General features: G+C 45.5%; 1 protein-coding gene and 1 pseudogene across 1 annotated transcript in view; both read right to left on the minus strand.

Annotated features, from left to right (window-relative positions):
- The window catches only part of ILRUN (inflammation and lipid regulator with UBA-like and NBR1-like domains), a 96,063-nt gene extending 85,736 nt beyond the window's left edge, over nucleotides 1–10,327 (minus strand). Inside the window, exon 1 of the mRNA XM_056132643.1 lies at nucleotides 9,890–10,327. Within this exon, the coding sequence (XP_055988618.1) occupies nucleotides 9,890–10,047 (158 nt within the window). The 5' untranslated portion in view covers nucleotides 10,048–10,327. The remainder of the gene's footprint in view (nucleotides 1–9,889) is intronic.
- A 4,822-nt stretch (nucleotides 10,328–15,149) lies between these two features.
- LOC130040100 (40S ribosomal protein S27-like) lies at nucleotides 15,150–15,432 on the minus strand (annotated as a pseudogene).
- Nucleotides 15,433–24,976: the final 9,544 nt, after the last annotated feature.

Genomic DNA, 24,976 nt, shown 5'->3' on the forward strand with positions numbered 1-24,976 from the left:
GCATTGCCAGGTGTGACCTCCCACACACAAAAGACCAAACTGCTCTAGAAAGAGTAACTATTACTGTTAAGCCTTAAATGTTATGTCAAAAAAAAAAAAGTCTAACAAGCAGGATTAACTATTTAAGCTAACAGAACTTGGTTTGTTTTTTTTTCTATTAGCAGTAAACTTCAATATTTTACTGAAAAAGACTTTGCCTTCATGCCCAGTATGACCAAACAAACACTACTTTAACAAATATTTACTAAGTACCTACTACATATAAATCATTGCATCAGACACTAACAGTGAAACAAAGGCTATTACAATGTATTTTTCCTCTCAAAGGTATGTATTACATATGGCAAATGTTCTGAAAAAGAAAGAGTAGAGGGCTGGAGCGACAGCACAGTGGGTAGGGCATTTGCCTTGTACGCGGCCTAGCCGGGTTCAATTCCCAGCATCCCATGTGGTCCCCCGAGCACCGCCAGGAGTAATTCCTGAGTGCATGAGCCAGGAGTAATCCCTGTGCATCGTGGGTATAACCCAAAAAGCAAACAAACAACAACAAAAAAAGAGTAGAGTTCAGGAGACAAAATACTATGAACCAATGATTACTATAACAATTTCAGAAGAACGGGATTTCATGAAACATAAAATGAGGAAAGACCAGCATTCCAGGGAGAAGGAAAAAAGTAAAGTGGGAAACCAGGGCCCAGGATGTAGCCCAGAGACTGACCACTTGCATGTACGTGTGCCATCTTGGGTTCAATCCCTGGCACCACAAAAACCAAACCCAAGCCTTGCTCTTCAAGCCAGTGTCTCCCTTGAATAAACATCTCGTTTGCTCGCCTCTGCGTTTCTTTGCTTGCTTTTTTCCACTCGAGAAGCCCGTGATCTCTCTTGAACACTCATTTCCTCTTTCTCTCCTCTCACGTCTTTCTAAGCAAGTTTCATTCCATGAAAACTATTTTGCTTCACAAAACAAGATTCAAGAGGCCAGAATGATAGTACAGCAGGTAGGGCCTTTGCCAGCACAAGGCAACCTGGTTTCAATCCTCGGCATCCCATACAGTCCCCCCAATTACCATCAGGGGTCTTTCCTAAGCACAGAGCCAGGAATAATCCCAGAGCATTTTTGGGTATGCTTCCATCCTCCAAAAAAGAATCAAAAAGCAGTCAGTACATGTGGATAGTAAGTTTGGTCCCTTTTGCAGGGGACAGAAGGAAGCAGAATATTCAGCAGAAAGACATGCCACAGGAAGGCAGAGGTAGCAGAGCTGGGCTCAATCTTTGGAGGACCTTGGGTCAAACTACAGCTCAACCACGTACTATAAAAGCTTTCTTAGCAAATAAGGTCCTTGGTCACAGCTGTGATTCAAAAAAACTGGTCTGGCAGTGGTTCTGTCTGCAAGCAGGGCTGGAAGAGAATTTGCCAGGTGGAGAAAACCAATTTGGAGACTATTCCTATGTCGTCCCGCTAGTGGTAACATAATCTGCAGAGGAGAGTGGTGGTGGCAGGGGGAACGGAAAAAAGGAGACAGTTGGGAGGTATCCTGCAGAGTGGAAACGAACCAGCTTGGCAAAGGATCTGGGGTGTCCAGGAAAGAGAGGGTGTTGGAAATAACTCAGTTCTAGCCAAATGTCTGGGAGATCTTTGGAGCTGTTAACAGAACTGGAAATGTCAGAAAACCTGGAGGTAGGGAAAAGGATAAACTGATCTTTTAGACATACTTAGTTTGGGTGATATCAATTCCCTCCCTCCCCCACATACACCAGGTAAGTTTGTGTATTTTTCTGGCATAATTTTAAATGATGGCCACAGAGTTAAGTATATATATCTAATACAAGAGAAAGAGACATACTGAACGCAGTCAATGAAAGGAGCGCATACGACATGATCAAATTAAACTCCATAGAATAAAGGCAACCATCTCTTGCCGTACACATCACTGTATCACTGTTCTCCCGTTGTTCATCGATTTGCTCGAGTGGGCGCAGTAACATTGTGAGATTTGTTACTGTGTTTGGCATACGGAATATGTCATGGGTAGCTTGCCAGGCTTTGCCATGCGGGCAAGATACTCTCGGTAGCTTGCCAGGCTCTCCGAGAGGGGCAGAGGAATCGAACTCGGGTCGGCCGTGGTACACATAAAGCAACTAAAAACAAATCAATGACCTAAATTTTAAGAACTAAAACCACAAAACTCTTAAAACTGGATCACATGCTTTGCACACAAAGGCCCCCAAATCAGTCCTTGGCCCTGCTTGGGTGCTATCCCACCCTAGCACTGCCAGGTGTGGCCAGATGGTCAGTGTCACCTGGCTAAGGGGAATCTAGTCCCCACAGTTCCTCTAAGTATACTGGGAGTAGCCATAGGGCCCTGGAGCACTACTTAAAATGGATTATCCCACCACCACCACTTTAAAAAAGAGAAAGAGGTATATCTGCATGATCTCTGCATCACCATGCATATAAATGTTATATGTGACAGCAAAGAACAACCAAAATTAAGTAGTTGTTAAAACTATCAAAACTTGGGGCTAGGGGGCCAGGAAGCTAGTACAGTCAGTAGGGTGTTTCCCTTGCACACGGCCAGCCTGGGTTTGGTCCTCAGCATCCTGTATGGTCCCCTGAGTACAGAGTCAGGAGTTAACACCTGAGCATCACCAGGCATAGCCCAAAAACAAAAACAAACAAATGCTGGGGTCAGGAACATAGCACAGTGGGTCAGGCGTTTGTCTTACATGCAGTTAACCCAAGTTCTATCCCCGGCACCCCATATGGTCACCTGAGCCTCAGAGCATGCAGAGCCAGGAGTAAGCCCTGAGCACAGCTAGAGAGGCCCAAAAACAAACAACCTTGAATTCAGCAGATGTGGCCCAAAGATAAACAAAAAAACCTAAAAATACTGTGCATCAGAGTCTATCAAGAAAATAGAAGCCAAAGTGTCTAGGAGGTCTGGCCTCCCATGAGGCTTGGCAGTCGTGACCCGGCTCTGAATCCCCAGCACCACGGGCCCACTCCTGAGCACAGAGCCAGGAGTAGTCCCTGAGCACCACTGGGTATGGCCCCAACACAGAAAAAGAAAAGGGGGAAGGGGTTGTAATGATATTCAACCTGTGTTCTGAATCTGTGTTTTAGAAAAAGTAACCAAACACACACATATACACACACAACAAAAGAAAAGTAACAAAAGAAGGGAGGGGAGAGGAGGGGAGGAGGGAGAATGCCTAAAAAGCTCATACCTAAAACCTAGGGAAGGTCGGGAGGGGAGGGGAGAGAAGGTCTAATGGAAAATACTATTAGTAAATCATGTATCTGATAAACACCAAATTACCCAAAATATATGTAGAGCTATTACAACCATGCAAGAAAAAAGAGAGGAGGGCTGGAGAAACAGTTCGCAAGCCTAAGGCCACAAGTTCAATCCCAGCCCTTATCCCCCTGCCCCAACAGCACTAGCCTGTGTGACCCTCAGCACAAGCAGCTGAGCACTGCAACAAGAGTGCGGTCCCCAGTTACCACAACCAAGGGAAGGGCGAAAAACTGTGGGCAAAAGACACGAATAAACGTTTCTCCTGAGAAGATATACCGATGACAAAATTATATAAGAAGACACTCCGTATGATTAGTGTTTAGTGAAAATGAAAATCAAAGCCACAATGAGGTGGTGTTTCAAACCCACCAGACTAGGACTAGGACTAGAACTTTTCTGTCTTAGGGTCACACTGGGTGATGCTCAGAGTTGCTCCTGGCTCTGGACTCAGGCAATCACTCAGGGGACCACTTGGGATGCCGGAGATCAAACCCAGGTTGATCGATCACGTGCAAGGAAAGTGACCTACCTACCCACTGTACTATCGCTCTGGCCACCAAAATGGGGCTATAATTAAAAAGCAGAAAAGAAATACTGGAGATAATGAATACAGACCCATTCACACTGCGGAGGAAATGCAATATGATTCAGACGAGTAAAAAAACAGTTTGACATTCCTCAAAAAGTTACACAGAATTATGTCGCAACCCAACTCCTAGGCATCAAGCACAAAAAAAAACCTAAGAATAGGTACTCAGATACAGACTAGTAGCCACATTCTACACAGCACAGCTTACAACTGTCAGACTGTGAAAACAGTTCAACTATCTACCAAGGAAGGGAATAACTGAAATATTCACACAATGGACAGATATTCTGTCCTAAAAGAGAATTAAGTACTGAAACACACGCTATGCTATAAGGAAGAATCCTGAAAGAAGCCAGGCATAAAAGGACAAACACTGTAGATTCTACTTATATAAAACATACAGAAAAGAATGATCCGTAGAGAAAGAAATCAGGCAGCTGTCAGGGCTGTGGGGAGAAGGGACAAGGAGAAAACTGCTTAACGGGTGCAGAGTTCTTCTGTGATGAAAATATCTTGGTTAGCCAGAGGTGGTAATACATAACACTGAATATACTAAATGTCACTGAATTATTCACTTTACTATGGTTGAATTTTGTCATGTGACTGTCACTTAATTTGTTTTAAAAATAAACAATACGGAGCTGGAGAGACAGTTCAGCAGGTAGAGTGCGCTTGCATTGCACGAAACTGGCCGGGTTTGATCCCTGGCCTCCCCAAGTGATTCTCAGATGCCCGGAGTGAAGAGCCAGGAGTAAGCCCTGAGCATGGCTGGGTGTGGCCCAAAACAGCAGAGGGGTGGAGGGATCAACCATAGACTAACTGAAAAACAACAATAAATTTTCATGTCTTGTCACTTCTGGTCCCACTAACCACATTCCAGCCAAGACAATTCTACACAGCTGTAATCTGTTGGTTCCTTCCTGGTTTTGCTCAGGAAAATCGCTGATTTTTTTCCCCATCAATTCAAATGCCCTCACCACTTCAAAACAACTTCCAGGAAAGTAATTTGTTAGTAGTAGTCACTCAAGCTTTGTAAATCACTGATTTGATTCAATTCAATCTATGTCTATCTTTTTTGACACTTTAATATTATATATAGTTCAGTATTAACAGATGACTGTTTCCTCCTTTTTATCCCAAAATTCCAAGCATTTTTCAGACAAGATCTTTTACTACTCGACAATAATTATAATCAAGGTCCTCTTTTGCTCTACTAAGGGTCTGTCCAAAACACAACAGTTAAAATAGCCTGATTGACAGTCCCTAACAAGTGGACAGTAAAAAGATTTCCTGCAGGAAAATAGGGCTTTTTTTGGTTTTGTTTTGTTTTTGCATGTAGAGATCAAACCCAGGTCACATGCAAGCAAGGCAAGCACTTTACCATTGAGTCACATCATTACCTCCAGGGCATTATACTTTTTACTATATTTCTTTAAAACTAAAAGTTAATCTGCACACTCCACATTTCACTCAGAGTTACACTTGTTGTGTGCCATCCAAAGAAAGAATGAAAAAGTAGGGGGAAATTATGCCCAAGGGAACAGGTATGTAGCTCAAGAGATGAAACACATGACTTGTATGAATGAAGCCCTGGGTTCAATCCCTTGTACACACACACACACACACACACACACACTGCAAGAACCCTAACCTTCTGGAAAATGTGTTGGCTGCATGATAGTACAGCAGGTAGAACACTTACACACAGCCAACCTGAGTTCTATAAGCCTGGCCAGGTGTGATCTCTGAGCACAGAGCCAGGAGGAAGCCCTGAAACCCACCAGATATGGTTTCCCCCTCCAAAAAATTGTGCTACATCTACCATCTTCTAAAACTATTGTGTGACACACACTGCTTTTAAGGAAACCAGTATTAATATCATGTTTTATCATGAATACTCTTCCTAGATTCACACAAGATCTCAAAAGAACCCACTTAACTTAGAAACCGTAAGAGACAAATGAATTTAACAGCCAAAAATAAACTTAAAATCTTACACGATGCTTAACTGTACAAAAAGTTGGTAAAAGGGTGACTTCCGTTATATACACCTGTCCATAATTTTTTTAATTCTATGTAAAACTATCCTTTTAATCCTATTGGTTTCCCTTGAAAATATCTATAAATCCATTCTACTACTTTAAAAGATGTGAAATCAGAAACTGAACTTTTTTTTTTTAGTTTTTGGGCCACACCCACAATGCTCAGGGGTCACTCCTGCCTTTGTGCTTAGGAATCACTCATGGTGGTGCTTGAGGGCCATATGGGATGCCGGGGATCAAACCCAGGTCGGTTGCGTACAAGGCAAATGCCCTCCCCGCTGTGCTATCACTCTGACCCCCAGAAACTGAACACTTAAAATATGAATTTTTATAGTTTATAAAAGCTCTAAAAATTGTTGTGATCTGAATAGATTTCTGACACCTTTTTTTTTTTTTTCACTTTTTGGGTCACACCAGGCAATGCTCAGGGGTTACTCCTGGCTCTGCACTCGGGAATTACTCCTGGCGGTGCTCAAGGAACCATATGGGATGCTGGAATTCAAACCCGGGTCAGCGTCATGCAAGGCAAACGCTCTACCCGCTGCGCTATCACTCCAGCCCCGATTTCTGACATCTTAAGGAGACTATTTATTAGATATTCTTCATATTCACAGCCCAGATATACTGTCCATAATGTATCTCAAAATTATTTCACCTATGAAATTTTATTACTTAGCTACAAGTCATTTCAGTCTGACTTTGAATGCTAGGGTTTTTTTTCACAATATTTTTCCCTTAATATAGTTACACAGGAACTGAAACTCATACTTTTGTTGAGACAGAATTCCACCAATCTCCAGAAATTGGACTGCCAGCTCAGGTATAACCACCACCCGCAAAAAAAAAAAAACCCTGCTGAAACTGAAACTACACTTGGTTTTAAAATGTAAGACACACCCAACTTAAGACTAGAACAACAACAAAACAACTATATATACAAACATACTAATAACGTAGATAATTTACCAAGTCAAAATATCCAATTTAGTTTTTCAACAGCTTCTTAGAAAGTTTTTTATACTGACAACAAAATATAAAAGCTTACTTTACAAGCAAAGGCAAGTCCTTCATTTAGACTTAAATTTTAGAAAATTCCTGGCTTTCGGCTTGTTCTTCAAGCCCATATCTCACTTGTCTCTTCGCTTGTTTATTTCCAATTCTGGAGAAGCCTGAGTTCTCTCACAAACACATTCTTCTTTCTAAGTAAGTTTTAATAAAAACTACCCTGCTTCACAAGAAAAGAAAATTCATGGCCTTCATTCTAAAATGCTGACTTTTAATTAACTATATTAGTTCTTAAGCCATCCGATAACTGAATGGTGGTTATTTATTCCAACCCAAGGCAGGCACCTGTGACGTCACAGGAAGGTTAATCATCTGAAAAACAAGCTTGCCACAGTAATTTGAAAGACATTTTGCCAACATATATTAGGATTCCTGAACAGTTTCCAAAGGCAGACATTAAATGACACTTAAAAACGTCTTTTATTAGCCTCTGATATTTATTTAAACATCACAAATATTTCATCTATGTCTTTATGCCCATGAGCACAGATTTTATTCATTATAAGTATTTGTCAAAAACTGAAATCTAACAGCACAAATTTAACCAAGTCAATGAAAAAAATCAAAACGCTTTATTGGTTTTTGGAATAAAACTGCAAATCAAAATACATTATTGGTTTATGGAATAAAACTGCTTTCATCAGAAAATAACCAGCCGGACTTTTCCAACTGACAATGACTTTTCATTTTACAATACAAAGACCAAAAGTTCTCCAACCAGAAAAATAAGGCAATGTGGCTTAAAGCCGAATTATCACTTAATAAGTTCCAACTGCTTTAAAACCAAGAATCCATTTGTAATGGCTCGGTAAAAATGTATCGCACTTTGTTTCAGAGAGATAACAGGCCACGAGAATACATGCTGCCGTGTCGCCGAGTTTAATAATTTGCTTTAAATTTTCAAATAAAAATTTTATGATGAAACTATGACTTTTAAAGTTTTTTTTTCCTTTTCCTTATCCACACTGGGTCTCACCTTTCACGACACCGGAAAACAAACAATCTTAAGATGTTGAACACGCAGCTCAAGCATATAAAATCCATTACACAGGTTTTGCAGCCGTAGTAATTGTACTAATAAATACTGACTCTAAAGAACTGAAAACATAGTAGGGAGGGTTTTAAATGCTACCACTCACAGGGGGAAGGGAAGAAATAATGATCCTCCCCCACCAAACTGGCAGCAAGAATATGCCAAGTTTCCTACGCTGTACTAGTGTAAACAAGGAAGAAAAGGAGCTGGGGGTGGGAAAAAAGACTGGCAAGAGAATAGCCCTCTTCAAGGTCTAGCCTGACTTCTGAATTTCACCCGTGGACACTTCCCCTCGCAGTTTCCCATGATCCCTGTCACTCTCAAGTAAACCCCCTCACTCCGAAGTTGTACCTGAGTGATCCTGTAAATAAAAGGTAGCAGCGTTATCACCAGCGCTTCTCTAATTCTAAACGCTACTTCCTGCGTTGAAGAACTCATGGAAGCTTTCTAGACACTGGAAAAATACAACCCTACTCTAGATGAAACTACCAACTTTAAGGATAAAATGATACGGCCCAACGAGGGTGCTGCAGAGAACGGCGGGAGATGGGGAGGGGGAATCACACATCACCCCAGATGTGTGCCCAGGCTTAAGACGTGCACCAGGCTGGGGAGGGGGCCACGTAGGGCAGCTGCCAACCCCTCCTCGGGCACTCTGCGGACAGGGAAGGCAGGGGACAAGCCGGCCCTACGAAAGATGCCAAAAGAAACAAGATTCCACAGGTCAGGGGACCAGATGCTCAACAGAGAGCAAAGGGCACTCATCCCCTGACTTTTTTTTTTTTGACCAAAGAAAGACGAGCTGCCTCACCTAAAGTTCTTTCCAAGGAACTCCAACGGCCTCCACTTCCCCACTCACCCCGAGTGAACTCAGCACCCTCTGGTTGTTGGGGGTGGAGGTGGACGGGACCCCCTCTTATCAAAAACAAGGTCGCCGGCCAAAGCCAGCCAGCTCCTTCAGCCCGCGCGCCCCTGCTCTTCGGCCCCACGCAGGCTTCTACTGGGGGCCTCCAAAGGGCCCCCCAAAATACTTGTTTCCCAGCCCAAGGCGCGGTCTCCAGTTCCCCAAAACACCTCGCGACCCCGCCGCGTCTCCGGGCTCAAGCCCACGGTCCAGTCAAGCATGTGGGGGCGCAGGAACCTGCGCCTTCCCCCGCCCCCCCCAGACAAGGGGACCGAGACCTCAGGCCCGGGCGGGGGTCCCCAGCAGTGCACCCACTGGCGGATCCCGCACAACTCCGCCAGGGCGTCTCTGGTCTCCCGCTGGGAGCTCCTGCCCCGGGTCCCCCACTCGTTCTCGAACACACACACATACACACACACACACACACACACGCACGCGCACACGCACGCACGGTCCAGCTCCCCACTCCCGAGTCTCCCGCACGGCACCCACTCCTCCCCCCTCCATCCATTCCCGAACTCCATCCCCCAGAGCTTTCCTCCCCCATCCCCCCAATTCGGATTTCCCGTGCCCGGTACGGGAAATCCGAATTTTTCTCTTCCTCCCGGGTCGCCCCCGACGCCGCCTGCACGCACGGGTCTTTGCCCCCGTCACACACACACACACACACACCCGCGCGGTCCCCAGCCCGCGCGGCCTCGGGGTCCCCCGCGGGATCCCGGGGTCCCCCCTCGCGGGCCGCACTGCCCCGGCCCCCCAACTCTCCCCGCGCGCCCGGCCCCGCTCGGTGCCCCGACGTCTCCCACGCGCCCCGGGGCTGGCGCTGCCCGCCGGGCGCCCGAGCAGGGGGGTGCCCCGGGTGCCCGCCCGGGCCCCGCCGTCCCCCCCCCACTCACCCACCCACCCACGCCGCCCGGGGCCCCCCGAGGCCGCGGGCAGCGCTCGGCGCCGGCTCACCAGTTGGTCATGTCCAGGAAGAAGGCGCAGCCGGCCGGGTTGAGCTGGAAGCCGAGCAGCCGCTGGAACTCGGAGATGAGCACGTCCTTGTCGGTGGTGCCCAGGCAGCTGAACTTCTGCATCAGCTCCGGGTCCAGGTCCACGTCCATGCCCTCCATGGCTGGGACCGGACACTCGCTCCCCCGCCTCCTCAGCGCCGCGCCGCGCCGCCGCCGCCGCCGCCGGGCCCGGGGAAGCGGGAGGCGCGGGAGGGCCGGGAGGGGGCCCGCTGCTCGGCCGGCGCCGCGACCCCGCTCCTCGGAGGTAGGCCCGGGGCCTCTCAGCGCCTCATCGGGCTCAACTCACTCGGCCACTCACGCCCTCGCGCGCTCCCCCCCCTCCCACCCCCCCCAGCGCCGCCGCCTCCGCCGCCGCCGCCTCTGGCTCGGCCGCCGCCTCCGCCTCCTCCCGCGCCGCGCCCACTGCGCAAGCGCGCGACGCGGGCCCCGCCCCTTCCTCTCCCGGAGGCCCGCCCCTCAGTGGCGTCACAACCCCGTGACGTCCCGCGCGTGACCTCACCGCCCGGGCGCGAGGGGCGGGGGGGGGCCCGAGGCGGAGGCGGCGGAGGAGGACGGGGGCGGCGGGACGGGGGCCGGGCTGCGACCGCCGCGTGCACCGGCCCCACCCTCTCGGGGAGGGGGCGAGTCGGGGAGTGGGGCAGAACCGCTGGAATTTTGGCTTCGGGCAAAGCCACCATCTTGCAGGTGAGGAAGAAGTCCCCGGGAGGCGCGGAGACCTGGACAAGGTCAAGTGCCCACGTGCGCGCGGGACCTCGTCCTCCCGTCCGGGGCTGGTGCGCTCCCCCCGCCCCCTCCCCCCCAGCTGGAAGGAGGTCGCAGCATTCCCGTCCAGGTGGCGTTTCCCGGCTGCCGTGAATGCCGGGGTCCCGGCCACCCGAGCTCGTGATTACTACTTGGCTTGTTTTTGTTATGCAACAGTAACCTCGCGTAGCCGACGCAAACGTCAGTCACAGATCCCGGCGCACCGCACACGCAGCCTCCACCTAGAGCAACCCTGTCCGAATAAAGGTCGCAAAAACTTGGCATGGCTTCGTTGGTATTTAACATCCAAGGATGGGGGGGCGACCGGCGAGACGGTAGAGGGTAGGGTCCTTGCCTAAAAATAGCCGCAGAGGTAGACCCTCATCTTCCAGATTCCCCGTGGACTATATTTTCCAAAACAATTTCAGCAGCACGGGCCAGAAAGATAGTAAGATAGCTGGCTTTGCATGCGCCTGACGCGAGTTCGGACTGTTTTCCAAAAGAAATTTCAGCAACGTGGGGCAGAGAGCAAAATAGCTTGTTTTTGCAGGCGCCTGACCCGGCTTCCATCCCCCAGCACCTTAAACGGTCCCGTGAGTCCTGCCTGTAGTCATCCCTGAGCACTGCTGGGTGTGGCCCAAAATCAAAAAATTAAAAAATAATAATTTTAACAGCATACAGGATTAAAACAAGTGACCCATAGTGTTTAGGGTTAAGAGCTTTCCAGAGGTATTCTACCTCTGTCCCACTACCAAATAGGAATTAAAAAACAGGACCGGAAAGGTGGTTCAAGGGACTAGAGTGCACTGCATGCTGGAGGTGGGTTAGGTCCCGTGGCAGCCCTGTCTGGAAGCCACGGAGGAGCAGGGCTGGAGCGTGGGGCCTGGAGTAGCCCTCTCAGTGCCTACCCAGACACGCCAAGTTTGAGGAAAAAACGAGATAACAGTACGAAACCTCAGTACAGTCCCTGCTTCTGGAAAACAGTCCCCGAACTCAAGGAATGGGGCCTGAGAGTACAACCATAAGTGCTTGCCTTGCACACAGAGCCCAGTTTGATTCCTGACACGTATATGGGCCTCTGAGCACCCTGGGCACTGTGGGGGCGTGATTCCTGAGCACACAGTCTGGAGTAAGCCCTGAGGACTACCAGGTGTGGCCCCAAAACAAAAATGCGCCAATTTTCTTTGTCATACAAAGAAGGTGACAGTAATGCAGGTCAACAGGAATTCCTTCACCTGGTTCCTCTCCAACTTTATTTCCCTTCCTGGTTATTTCTTAAAATATGAAATGTGTCTTTTCTCTTTCCAGTAATTTTTTTCCAAGCTGAAGAATAGGAAACAAACTTTTAGTAACATCTAGTAATACAAATGAGCACTATTCAGTCATTATAAACATTAAGAAGAAATTACTCGGCTTCTGAAATGGATATGAAAGCTAAAGTCATTGTCAGAGTCTAATTATGAGGGAGCTCAATGTGAGAATATTCACCAACATTAAGGAGAATTTCATCGCCTTTCAGGGTGAGCCTATGTTGTCCCAATCTTACAAAGACCCAAAAAGATGATGAAAATCCCAAAGTTAAAGCTGAGAAAAACAAACTGTTTAGTCCAACCTCCTCATTAAAATGAGTAAACTGAAGAAATTGAAACCAAGAGTGAGTCATACAAGATTTTAAAGCAAGTAAAGTATCTCGAAACTTCCGGTATTACATTCAGTTCAGTAGCTCCTGCTGAAATTCTTTTTTTACTTTGAATTCAGTTTGACCTTAAGTACAGTGATCTGAAATTTTGTCCCAAGAACTGATTTGATGATAGACTTAAAATGTCCTCAGTGTTCTAGCTTGTAATACCCATCGAGTCAAGTTGGCACCAGGGGTATGCTCAGCTTTTTACTTTTTTCTTTTTAGTGTAAAGAAATTTTTTTTTTAATTTTGTTTAAAAACATAGGCATCAGGGCTGGAGCGATAGCACAGCGGGTAGGGCATTTGCCTTGCACGCAGCCAACATGGCCGACACAGGTTCAATTCCCAGCATCCCATATGGTCCCCTGAGCACTGCCAAGAGTAAGAGCACTGAGTGCAGAGCCAGGAGTAACCCCTGTGCATCGTTGGGTGTGACCCAAAAAGAAAAAAAAAAACATAGGCATCATTTAGTGAACATGTTTTTATTTAAGTCATCTTATTGGGGTTCCTGTACTCTGCATTGGTCTTCACTCAATTTAGTTATGACTGTCAGCCCAAGTAATTGTTTCTTTTCCACTTCTGTGATCTTCACAAGGCAACAGACATGATTCTTACAAGTTTCTCAGCCAATCATCAATAGAGCCCAATTTCTTCACATAATTTGTTTGTTTGGGGGCCACAACCAGTGATGCTCAGGGCTTACTCCTGACTCTGTGCTCAGGGATCCCTCAGGGATTACTCCTGGCCAAATAGGCTGGGTGGGAGGGAGGAAGAGGGAGGGAGACCATCTGGATTGCTGGTGTTTGAACCCAGGTCAGCCACGTGCAAGGCAAGTGTCTAACCTGCTCTAGTATCTCCAGCCCCCAGCTGTGCTCAGCTTTACACACCTTGCACCTGTAAGGCCCTGGGTTCAGTTTGTGGCATCACTGTGGATTGTACAGGGCGGGACCGGGGAGGGGCACAGCACCAAAAAATTCGGATCCCAAAAAAGGAAAATGTTCCTGGAACATGAGGATTCCATTAGAGTATGAACACAAGTGACATTAAAATCTGGTTAACCCCAGAGAGAAGGAGGACCTAAACACTTCAACAGCCCACATCGTGCTGAGATTTAGCAAATAAAAAGGACAAAGAATTAAGAACTTCAGTTTCTCAGAAGTACAATGACTCATGTGAATCCTGAAGCTTTTTGGTTCTGGGCATTTTTGGTTCTCATGCACATTACTCTGAGTGTTAATACCTCGAGGACCAGGCTTACTAACCGTCCACTTGAGTCCTTGAAGTTATTAATACCAATGGGTCTTCCTGATGGCTCTGCCGCTTTTTTTTTTTTGGGGTCACACCCGGCAATGCACAGGGGTTACTCCTGGCTCTGCGCTCAGGAATTACCCCTGGTGGTGCTCAGGGGACCATTTGGGATGCTGGGAATCGAACCCAGGGCGGCCGCATGCAAGGCAAACGCCCTACCCGCTGTGCTATTGCTCCAGCCCCTCTGCCGCATTTTTGATTAGCTTTGTTTGATTTTATTTGAAGGAAGGAAAGGGATTGGGTGAGAGGCAAAGGAACCAAGTTACCCTCCAAGGAAGGAAACTGGCAGCAGTTCTCATTCCAAGAGGGCTTCCAGGTGCCATCTTCACACTAGGTCAGGGGCGACTCCTGGAATTACCGCTCCCTGAAACATGCCCAAAACCAGCTGGTTTCTCTCCACAGTTCTTGGGTTTGTGATCTTAGGCAAGAAATATAAACGGAGCTGGAGAGATACCACAGCGGGTGGGCACTTACCTTGCATGCAGCTGACCTGGGTTCTATTCTCAACATCCCATATGATCCCTGAAGCCCACCAGGATGCATATCTGAGTGCAGAGCCAGTTGGAGGCCCTGAGCACTGCTGGGTGTGGTCACCAATTAAAAATAAATCCCAGGGACTAAGATGTAGCTCAGTGGTAGAATACTTGCTTTGTATGTGTGAAAGATCCTGTGTTCAAGTCTCAGAAACACACGTGTGTGCGTGCACGTGCACACACACACACACACACACACACACACACACACTTAGACATTCTAGATTCTCAGAATAAATCAATAATTCCCCCCAGCCCCTGCCCCATTATCTCCTACCCAGTTGTCTCCCTCCAGCCCCTCCAATAATGACCAGGGTTTGTGCACATGCCTAGCTGTGGTGCCTGCCTGAGATTACAGGCCAGAATGTGATGCTCACACACTCAGCCAGGGTGCTGACCACGCTTTGCACTCCTTCAGTGGTGACACTTGCACACAACTAAGAGTGTCAAGAGGAGCAGTGTGAATAAGGCCCATGGTCATGTGCTCACTCGTGGTACTCATCAGAGGTCACTGATGCTCACACATGTCATCACCAGAGGTTGCACTTCCTAGCAGTGACACTCACACATGATTTGATTTGCCATGTTAGGGGTCACACCCACACACATGTGACTGGTAAAGCTGGAAATCACTATCAGCCACAAACAGCAGAATGACCAGGATTACCACTGACGTGTGAGACGCCGGGGATTTAAACTTGTGACTGTATGCTTTAAAAATGACTAAGTAGGGGCTGGAGCCATAGTATAGCAGGTAGGGCATTTGCCTTGTATGCAGCTGACCTGGATTTGATCCCCGGCATCCCATATGGTCCCCCACGCACCACCAGGAGTAATTCCTGAGTGCAGAACCAGGAGTAACCGCTGAATATTGCTGGGTGTGACCCAAAAAGAAAAAAATGAATAAATAAATTGTGTTTATTGGGATGGTTCCCCATTCATCTTGATGCAACGAGCTGTTGGTGCGGCTTCTGTCTGAAGAAGCCTCCTTCTGTAAGCCTTGCTTTTCCTCCTGTAGACTGCCAGCGGACTGAGTGGCCAACATACAAAACTCCTGTGGGTGCATGGCTGAAGATGGTGATTTCACAGTTTACTGGGAACTAACTGTATATCCATGACGTCGGACTTGGGGCTCTGCACTGGCTGCTTCTTCTTGTGTTTCTACTTCTCTTCCTCTGGGGAGGGGTGAAGGAGATTCTTGGCAAAGAGGCATGTTCTCATGGGGAGGCCATCACTGCTGGAAAGGATGTGACTCTATACTGGCAAGACAGGTGCTCTGAGCCCTGGCACAGCCCTTCCCCACACACACACCTGGCACTCAGTGTCTGACTTATTTATTGGTTTGGGGGCCATACTCAGCAATGCTCAGGGATTACACCTAGCTCTGCTCTTAGGGATAACTTTTAGTGGTGCTCGGGGTGGGGATCTTATAGGATGCAGGGGATAGAACCTGGGTCAGCCATATGCAAGGCAAGTGCCTTACCTGCTGTACTAAGACTCAGAGTTCTTAAAGAAAGTAAGTCATTCTATCATCCAGAAGCTGCAAGCCCAGGAGAAAAAGAAGTCTTATCTTCCAACAGGTCCTTAAGATTCAGATGCCAAGGCCAGCTAGTATGCCACCACATAACTGATCCAGAGAACAGAAACCAAATAGAAGTTATTCTGCCTAGACCAGAGTAACTAAAATAGAAGTTATGAAACGAGTAACTTATCACAAACTTTTGCAGCAGCCTGCTTGCCCTACATAACAGCCCAACCTTCTGACCTCTATTGATTAGACAACAGGGATTCACCTGACTGTGGCCATTGCCCAATTAGATTGTCTCAACAACTTGGAATTGGAACCAAATGAGTTGGTGAAATAGACCTCGACTGTTTACTTGGAAGGAAAGAGAGAAATACAGAAACAGGTGCAAACGTTAAGGGGCCCTCAGGAAAAGGTGAAGGAGATAATGCCCATCTGTTGAAAGAAAACATGAGACGAAGGGAAGAGGAATGACCTTAAGACATGAGAGAAAGGGGCTGGAGCGATAGCACAGCAGGTAGGGCGTTTGCCTTGTACACAGTCAACCCAGGTTCGAATCCCAGCATCCCATATGGTCCCCTGAGCACCGCCAGGAGTAATTCCTGAGTGCAGAGCCAGGAGTAACCCCTGAGCATCGCCGGGTGTGACCCAAAAAGCAAAAAAAAAAAAAAAAAAAAAAAAAAAAGACATGAAAGAAAGTAGCCAATTTACTGAGTCCTGGTTGTCAAGCTTCCCTTAGATTCTATTATATTCTGAAGATTCCACTCAAAATATGGACCCTCCCCCCCGCCCAGATGACATCAAAGACAGAATTAAGTAATTTTTTTAAAAAATGTTTTTATTTGATTGCCTGGGGGCCACACCCAGCTATGTTCAGGGCTTATTCCTATCTCTGTCCTCAGTGATTACTCCTGACAGGCTCTGAGGACGTTATGGGGTGTCAGAGATTGAACCTGGGTCAGTTGTATGCAAGGTAAGTGTCTTACCAGCTGTACTATCTCTCCAGACACTCAAGTAATATTTTTTTAAATTTTTACTTATTTTTTGCTTTTTGGGTCACACCCAGTGATGCTCAGAGGTTACTCTTGGCTCTGTACTCAGGAATTACTCCTGGCGGTACTTGGGGGACCATATGGGATGCTGGGGATTGAACCCAGGTCGGCCGCATGCAAGGCAAATGCCCTACCCACTGTACTATCACTCCAGCCCCTCAAGTAATATTTTTAAAAGAATAAAATTAATTGAAACTTTGATTTCTATGCAGGGATGGGAATACTCTTTTAAAAATGAAAATATCTGTAGGAAAAATATGAGTACACAAATAGGAAATTAATAAAAGAAGACATAAAATGCCAATAAACATTCAAGAAATATATCATGCCACTCATAGTTAAAGAAATAGGTTAAAACAATAAAGGATCATTTTGGTAATCATATTAGCAAAGCTTTAAAAGACTTAAAGTGTTTAAAAGATAATGGTTTGGGTGGCTGTAGAAATAGTACACTGGTTCAGGCACTTGACTTGCATGCAGCTTATCCTGGTTTGATCCCTGAATACCTCTAGGAGTGAGCCTTGAGCTCAGAGCCAGAAATAGACTCTGAGCACTTGTAGGTATAATGCATAACCCTCCCCCAAATAAATAAATAAATAAATAAATATAATAGATTTTATTGGCAAGACTATAGGGAAATAAGAACTCTGGAACACCAGTGTTTCCATAAATTGATATAATTTTTCCTAAAGGTGAGTAGGTGTGAATTTAGATGAATTGTTAAAAACATTCATATATGCTGCCAGAGAGTTAGTACAGGGTTTAAGAAGCTTGGTGAGCATGTAGTCAACCTAAGTTTGATTCCTGGCACCGCATGGTTCCCAGAGAACATCCAGGAGTGGTCCCCAAGCACAGAGCTAGGATTAGCTGTTGACATCACCGGGAGTGGCCCAAAATCCCAAAACAAAATCATGCTAATAAATTAAAAACTTGGATCAGAGAGATAGTCCGGCAGTTATGGTGATTGCCTTGCATGTGACTAATGCCTTTCAATCCCAGGCAACACAAAAGGTTTTCCGAGCACTGCTGGGTACAGCTGGGGAGACCCCTGAACACTGCCAGGGTAGCCTGGCAAATCCCAGAACTGCTGGGGGAAAAGCCCCCTGCATTCTCTGACTGTCGCATTGAGCCATGGGCCTTGTTGAAGGGAACTCAACAATTCTCCTGAGCACAAATTGAGAGGACAGGGGAAAAAGTGATTAATAAAATAAATATACATGTAAATAAACATATATTCATACACCGGTCCTTGGAGAGACCATATGGGATGCCAGGGCTCGAATTCAGATTGACAGCATGCCAGGTAAAAACCGTACCCGCTGTATTATATGTACCATTTTTGATGGGATTCAAAGTAGAAGGTAACCAACCTTAGAGGGAAATACTATATTATTTCAGTCCTGCTTTGGGTCAGGGATTGGCCTATGGGATAGAAACACCCAAAATATGGTGGTTGGAAGGTGTATATGTATGGTGGTGGGATTGGTGTTTGAATATTAAATATAATCAAATATTGTGAACTACTTTATAAAATAAAAAAAAATTTTAAAAAAAGCCTAGCACCTTAGGTCTCTCACATATTCATGGTTGTGACTCCTATAACAAGACTCATATGCAAAAGTCCTAAAATCCTAGGTTTATAAATAAACTTTTTATATAACTCTTCTATAAATAGTGAGAAGTAGTAAAGAAACCCAAGTGTCTACTAATAGTAAAACTGTTTCCTCCCCCGACAAAATGTCAACAGGGAAGAAGAAATTACTATTCTATTCTTTTCACCTATATGATTTTTGATCTCACACTCAAGAAAAGTCAAGTATAGTAGAGGGGGGCTAGGAGGATAGTTCAAATGGTAGAGCACGTGAATCCTTGATTCAACTCCTGATATCAAATGGTCCCCCAGCATTGCTGTCCCCCAGCACCACCCTCATGATCCAAGTGAACCCCAAACATAACAGGGTATGGCCCCCATTTTAAGTACATAGAGGGGTTGGAGAGACAGTGCAGTGGGTAAGAGGCTTCCCTTATTTGTGGCTGACCCAGCATCACATAGGGTCCTCTGAGCATTACCAAGAGTGACCCCTGAGCACAGAACCAAGCACTGAGCACAGCTGAGTGTGACCAACCCCTCCCCATAAAAAAACATTTTGTTCGGTTTTGTGTTTTGGGCCAAATCCCGTAATGCTCAGGGGTAACTCCCAGCTCTTCCCTCAGAGATCACTCCTGGAGGTGTTGGGATGCTAGGGATTGAACCCAGATTGGCTGCATGCAAGGTAAGCCCCTTACTCACTGTACTATCTCTCTGATCCCTATAAATATTAAACATATATATATATATATATTGGTTTGGGTGCTTCTCAGTGGTTACTCCTGGCTCTGCACTCAGAAATCACTCCTGATGGTGCTCAGGTTAACATGTGGGATGCTGAGATCCAACCTGGGTTGGCCAAGTGCAAGGCAAACGCCCTACCCGCTGTGCTATTACTCCAGTCCACCCCTATATATATTTTTTTTAATAAAATAAACTCAAGGCTAGAGAGATAAAGACTATTACCTTGCACATGGCTGACTGACACAGATTCAGTCCTGTCACTGCATAAGGTCCTCTGAGCACTGCCAGGAATGATTCCTGAGCACAGTGCTAAGAATGCTGAGTACCACTGGGTACGACCCAAAATCCTAAACGCATAAATTAAAAGAAGAGAGAAGTAAAGACTTTTAAAAGGGGCCCAAATGAAGAATTTAATCAAAAAGATTCTTCCAGTCATAAAATTAAAGAAAAGGTGGATATTTTAGCGCATGTAAAAATTTGTTTGTGGCAAAAGTTTAAAAGCAGCATAAGCAAAAGATAAAATGCAATTCAAAGACAATATTTATAATACATATGGTATATCTCTTACCTTATTTAGAACCATGACTTACAATCCATTAATATTAATAAAGCTTTAGAAATACAATGTAGTTTTAAGACATCCCATCTCGCCCCAGAGTGTCTCACCCCTCCACTGCCTCCCTCGCCACCACTGACTTCGCAAACTCAGTTCTGTAATTAGACTCTCAGTATGTGTCCTTGTTTGTTGGTGTGATTTTTGGTATTTGGTTTATGCCTGGAAGGGCTCAGGGACTTCTCAGGCTGTTTTCTGGGGATCACTCAGCTGGGGATCGAATCCAGGTCTTCAACTTAGGGTCTCTTGCTGTTGACCATTATTTAGTCCCTTAACTACATTTCTTTATACTTCTCATATGAATGAAATTGTTAGGATTTTGTCCTCTCTCTGACTTATTTTTCTCAGCCCAATACTTTCCAGTTCCGTCCCAAGTTGCAGTAAAGTGCAATTTTTTTAAATTTCTTATACATATTTTATTGTGTATATATGACAATTTCTCTTTTGTTTATTTTTTATTTGGGGGCCACAGCTGGCAATGCTCAAGGGTAACTCCTGGCTCTACAGTCAGGAATTGCTTCTTACATTGCATGGGGGACCATATGGTATGATGGGATATAACCCAGATCAGCTGCATGCAAGGCAAGTGCCCTACCCACGGTACTGTCTCTCCAGCCCCTACAATGTAATTTCTTTATCCACTCATCTGTTCTTAGGCACTGAGGTTATTTACAGAAGCTTGATTAAACCCACACTTTTATTTTTTGGGGGGGGGGTGATGAACATATAGCAGTGCCCAGGGCTTATTCCTGGCTCTGCATTCAGTGATCACTCCTGGTGGTGCTCAGAGGATTATATGGGGTGCCAGGAATCAATCCCAGGTCAGTCATGTACAAGGCAAGTACCCTACCCACTTGTACTATCTTACTGGCCTCCTTAAGTAGCACTGTAGCACTGTCTTCCTGTTGTTCATTGAGTTGCTCGAGTGGGCCCAGTAATGTCTCCATTGTGAGGCTTGTTGTAACTGTGTTTGGCATATCGAATATGACGTGGGTAGCTTGCCTTAAGTAATTTTTAATAATAAAATAGTTTTATTTTTAAAAATTTACTTAGAAATTTGAGGGAGAGAGACAGAGAGACATTCTTTTGCCTTGCATAAGGCCAGCCCAGGTTTTACTCCCTGCTCCCCATATGGTTTTCCAAGCCCCAAACCCACCAGGAGTGATTCCTGAGTGCAAAGCCAGGAATAAGTCTTGAGCACCACTGGGTGTGACTCACAAACAAACAGAATGGAAAAAAAACAATAATTTTTATTCTTAATACTTTTCTATATTTATTAATTGTCTATATCTAGTCATATATGGTGGTTTGGAGTTGCCCCCAGCTGTACTTAGGTCTTATTCCTGGTTCGTGCTCAAGGACCACTCCTGGCTGTGCTCAGGGATCACTCCTGGCTGTGTTCAGGGGACCATATGTGATGCCAGGGGGAGGGGCAGGAACTGTTACAACTTGAGCACCTGCCCCTAGACTATCTCTCCAGCCCCGCTTTCCTCAATTTAAAAAAAAAGAGCAGATTAACTTTATATTTTTTTTAGTTTTTTTTTTAAATAAACAAAGATAACCAACAGTAAAACAGCCTAATTTCAAGGGTCGTGTGAGTCAAAGAAATGTCAAAGAAAATTTAGCATCTTAATCATTCTGAAGCATAGTGTCCAGTCAAGTTTGCTCACGTTTCGGTATGACTAATCTCCATCTTTTCATCTTGCAAAAATGAAACTCTGTACCTGTTAAGCCACAAGTTCCTTTCCCCTGAGTCCCTGGCAGCCTCCATCTGACTTTCTATTCATTTGACTGCTTTACATAATTTGTAAAATTGGAAACATGCAATAAATGTCTTTTCTGTGGTTGGCTTATCTCAATTACAGTGATATCCTGTAGGTTGGCTGTGTGGTGGCAGGTGGCAAAATTTCCTTCCTTTTTGGGGCTGAATGATGTGCCATTATATTGTCTCTCCATTGATGCACATTTGAGTTATTTCCACCACCTCCTGGCTCTTATGAAAAGAGTTGCTATGAACATATATGTGTAACTCTCAGGGCCCTAATTCCAATTATTTTGGTGGTGGGAGCAGAACACCCGATTCTGCTCAGAACTTACATCTAGGGACCGGAGTGATTAGTACAGTGGCTTTGGGTGTGTTTTCCTTGTACAAGACTGACCTGGGTTTGATCTCCGGCATCCCATATGGTCACCTGAGCACTGCCAGCAGTAATTTTTGAATGCAGAGCCAGGAGTAATCCTTGAGCATCACCAAATGTGACCCAAAAAGCCAAAGAAAAAAAAAGAGAGAGAGAAACTTATGGGGCTGGAGTGATAGTTCAGCAGGTAGGGCGTTTGCCTTGCACACAGCTGACCCGGGTTCAATTCCCAGCATCCCATATGGCCTCCTGAGCACCACCAGGAGTAATTCCTGAGTGCATGAGCCAGGAGTAACCCCTGTGCATTGCCAGGTGTGACCCCCCCCCAAAAAAGAGAAACTTACATCTGTGCTCAGGGATTGTTATTCCTGGTGGTGTTCAGGGGGAGCATATGTAGTGCTAGAAATCAAATAGGAGGTCACTATGTGCAAGACAAGCACCTTATCCACTGTACTATCTCTCCAGATGCCCTACTTTCAATTTTTTGGGGGTTAGCCCTCCCTAGAGGTGTTTGATGGTGTTGGACTGGCTGTTCAGCAAAGGAGTGTTGAAGTTGAGCCTGGCAGTGCCAATGCCTGAGGGTCAAACACTGGGCCTCATGCATTCCATCTGCACTCCACCCCTATGAGTTTTCTTTTTTCTTTTTCTTTTTTTTTTTTTACACATACACCTTGTAATGGGATTTAGGGATCAAATGGTAGTTTCATTTTTAAGTTTTTGAGGAACTACATATTGTTTTCCATAGTGGTTATACCATTTTATTTTATTTTGGAGTGTGGGATCCACTTTCAGAGGTGCTCAGGGCTTACTTCTCACCTTGCACTCAGGAATCACCCCTGGCCATATGGGATTCCAGTGATCAACTTCAGGTGAGTACACAAGGAAAGTTCTCTACCCCCCTGGACTATAGCTAAAGACCCCTCCCTTTTTTTGGTAGGTCATTTTGTTGTTGCCCAGTGTTTTGTTGCTGAGTGCTTATATGTCTTGGATATTAGCCCTTTGTTAGATTTTTTCTATTATTCTTTTTTTTTCAAGTAGAGTGACTTAATTTTATTTCTCTATTTATTTTGGGAGGTTTTACCACTCCTGCCAGTGCTCAGGGCTTGCTCCTGGCTCTGTGCTCAGGGATCACTCATTCAGGGCTTGGGCAACCATTTATGATGTGATGGATGGAGCCTGGATTAGTTTAAGTGTCTTACTGCCTATGTTAGGGTGATTTTGCGGGGGGGGGGGGTCACACCTGAAAATGCACAAGGGTTACTCCTAGCTCTGCACTCAGGAATTACTTCTGGTGGTGCTCAGGGGACCATATAGGATGCTGGGAATCGAACCCAGGTTGGCCACATGCAAGGCAAATGCCCTACCCGCTGTGCTATTGCTCCAGCCCCGATTTTTAAAAACTTACACGGTCTCTTTCACAGTCTTTGTCTTTTTTTTTTTTTTAATTTAACTTTTGATTTTGAGACCACATCTGGCAGTGCTCAGGACTTACTCCTTGCTCTGGGCTCAGGAATCACTCCTGAAAGAGGTCAGGGGTCCATTTGGGGTGCTGGGAATCAAACTTGAGCTAGCCCCACTCAAGGCCAGCACTAGCCTGCTTCACTAACACGCTGACTTCATTTTTACCTACTTTTAAATTTGCTGCGTTGGCTGTTGTGTAGGTATACGCATTCTTTTGTTCATTTGTTTTGCTTTTTGGGCCAGTCCCAGCAGTGCTCAGGCTTTACTCCTGGCTCTGTGGTTGGGGATCACTCTTGGTAGTACTCCTGAGGACTATATGGGGTGGTCGGCCACATGCAAGGCAAGTTCCTTAGCCCTGTACTACCTCTCGAACCCTATCAGCATTCTTTACATATTCTAGTTCTTAATCCTTATTGAATCAATTATTAATAAACGTTTTTCTCCCGTTCCATAGCTTGCCTTTTCACTCTGTTGATTGTGTCCTTTGATGTTCAAAAGTTTTAAATTGATGGAGGTCACAGAGGGACCATGCAAAGGGCTGGCTTTGTGCCTACCAGAGTCCCGGCTTCCATCCCAGCACCCAAACCAAACAGGACAGAAAAGTTTGAAGTTGCTATAGTTCCAAGTCTTTCTGTTTTTGTACCAGTCTGTGCTGTGATAGCTGAGAGGTCATTATCTAATTCAATGTCATGAACTTTGTCTCTGTGATTTCTTCTAGCAGCTTTATTACTTGTATTTTATGTTGAGGACTCGGATCCATTTGTTGGGTTAATTTTTGCATGTGGCATAAGATAAAGGTCTGACTTAATTTTCTACCATGCATCTGGTAGAGGTTTTAGCAATATCTTCAATATCTCTTGTTTCCTGTTCTGTTCTGACTCGGTTTCTGTTTTGTTGACAGAAAGGTACTTGGAAAGGACTCTAGTCAAAGGAAAGAAAAAAATAGTGTCCTATGAGAATTAATTTTTTTTAAATTTTAAATTTTATTTTCATAAGGTTGTTCACATTAATTGATTATATTCAATATTTCAACATCAATTCCCACCACCATTATTTCGGATTTTCCCACCACCATTTAAGCCTGCCTGCCACAGGCAGATGCTAGATAGTTTGTTTTCTATTGCTTATTATGAGTATCATGAGACATCAGCCGTGCACTCCTGGAATTCTAAAATTGTAAATGACTGGGTTCCGGAGACATCTCTGTAGGGAGCTAAAATATTTTGAGATTCATTTGTGAGTCTCTGGATCAAGGTCGTTAATGCGTTGAGATGGTGCCCGGAGGCAGTACATGGGCATGACAGCCAGGACCCCAAGTGGTCAGGGAGATGGGAAGGGACAGAGGCTGCCAAGTGGCCTGGAGTCTCCAGTCCCTGGTCCCATGTACCTGGGTTTTTCTTCTGGAAGTTGTGGCCACCAGGGGTTCATTTGGAGTAGGCAGAGAGAGAGCACCTGCTCCAACTGAGGTTCCTTGGTGATATCAGCTCTGCACGGTTCCGCAGAAATCTCTGGTGAGCTGCTGTCTTGAGAATTAAATTTTTTAAATGAAAGGCACCTACAACAGCAAACAGTATCTTCAAATCCCCACTAAAAGCAGGATGGAGAAGGAGGAGACCACCTTCACTTAAGAGTTTTCTGAGGGGC

Source organism: Sorex fumeus, unplaced genomic scaffold, assembly GCF_029834395.1.
Source record: "Sorex fumeus unplaced genomic scaffold, SorFum_2.1 ptg000094l, whole genome shotgun sequence".
In the NCBI taxonomy this organism is placed as follows: domain Eukaryota; kingdom Metazoa; phylum Chordata; class Mammalia; order Eulipotyphla; family Soricidae; genus Sorex; species Sorex fumeus.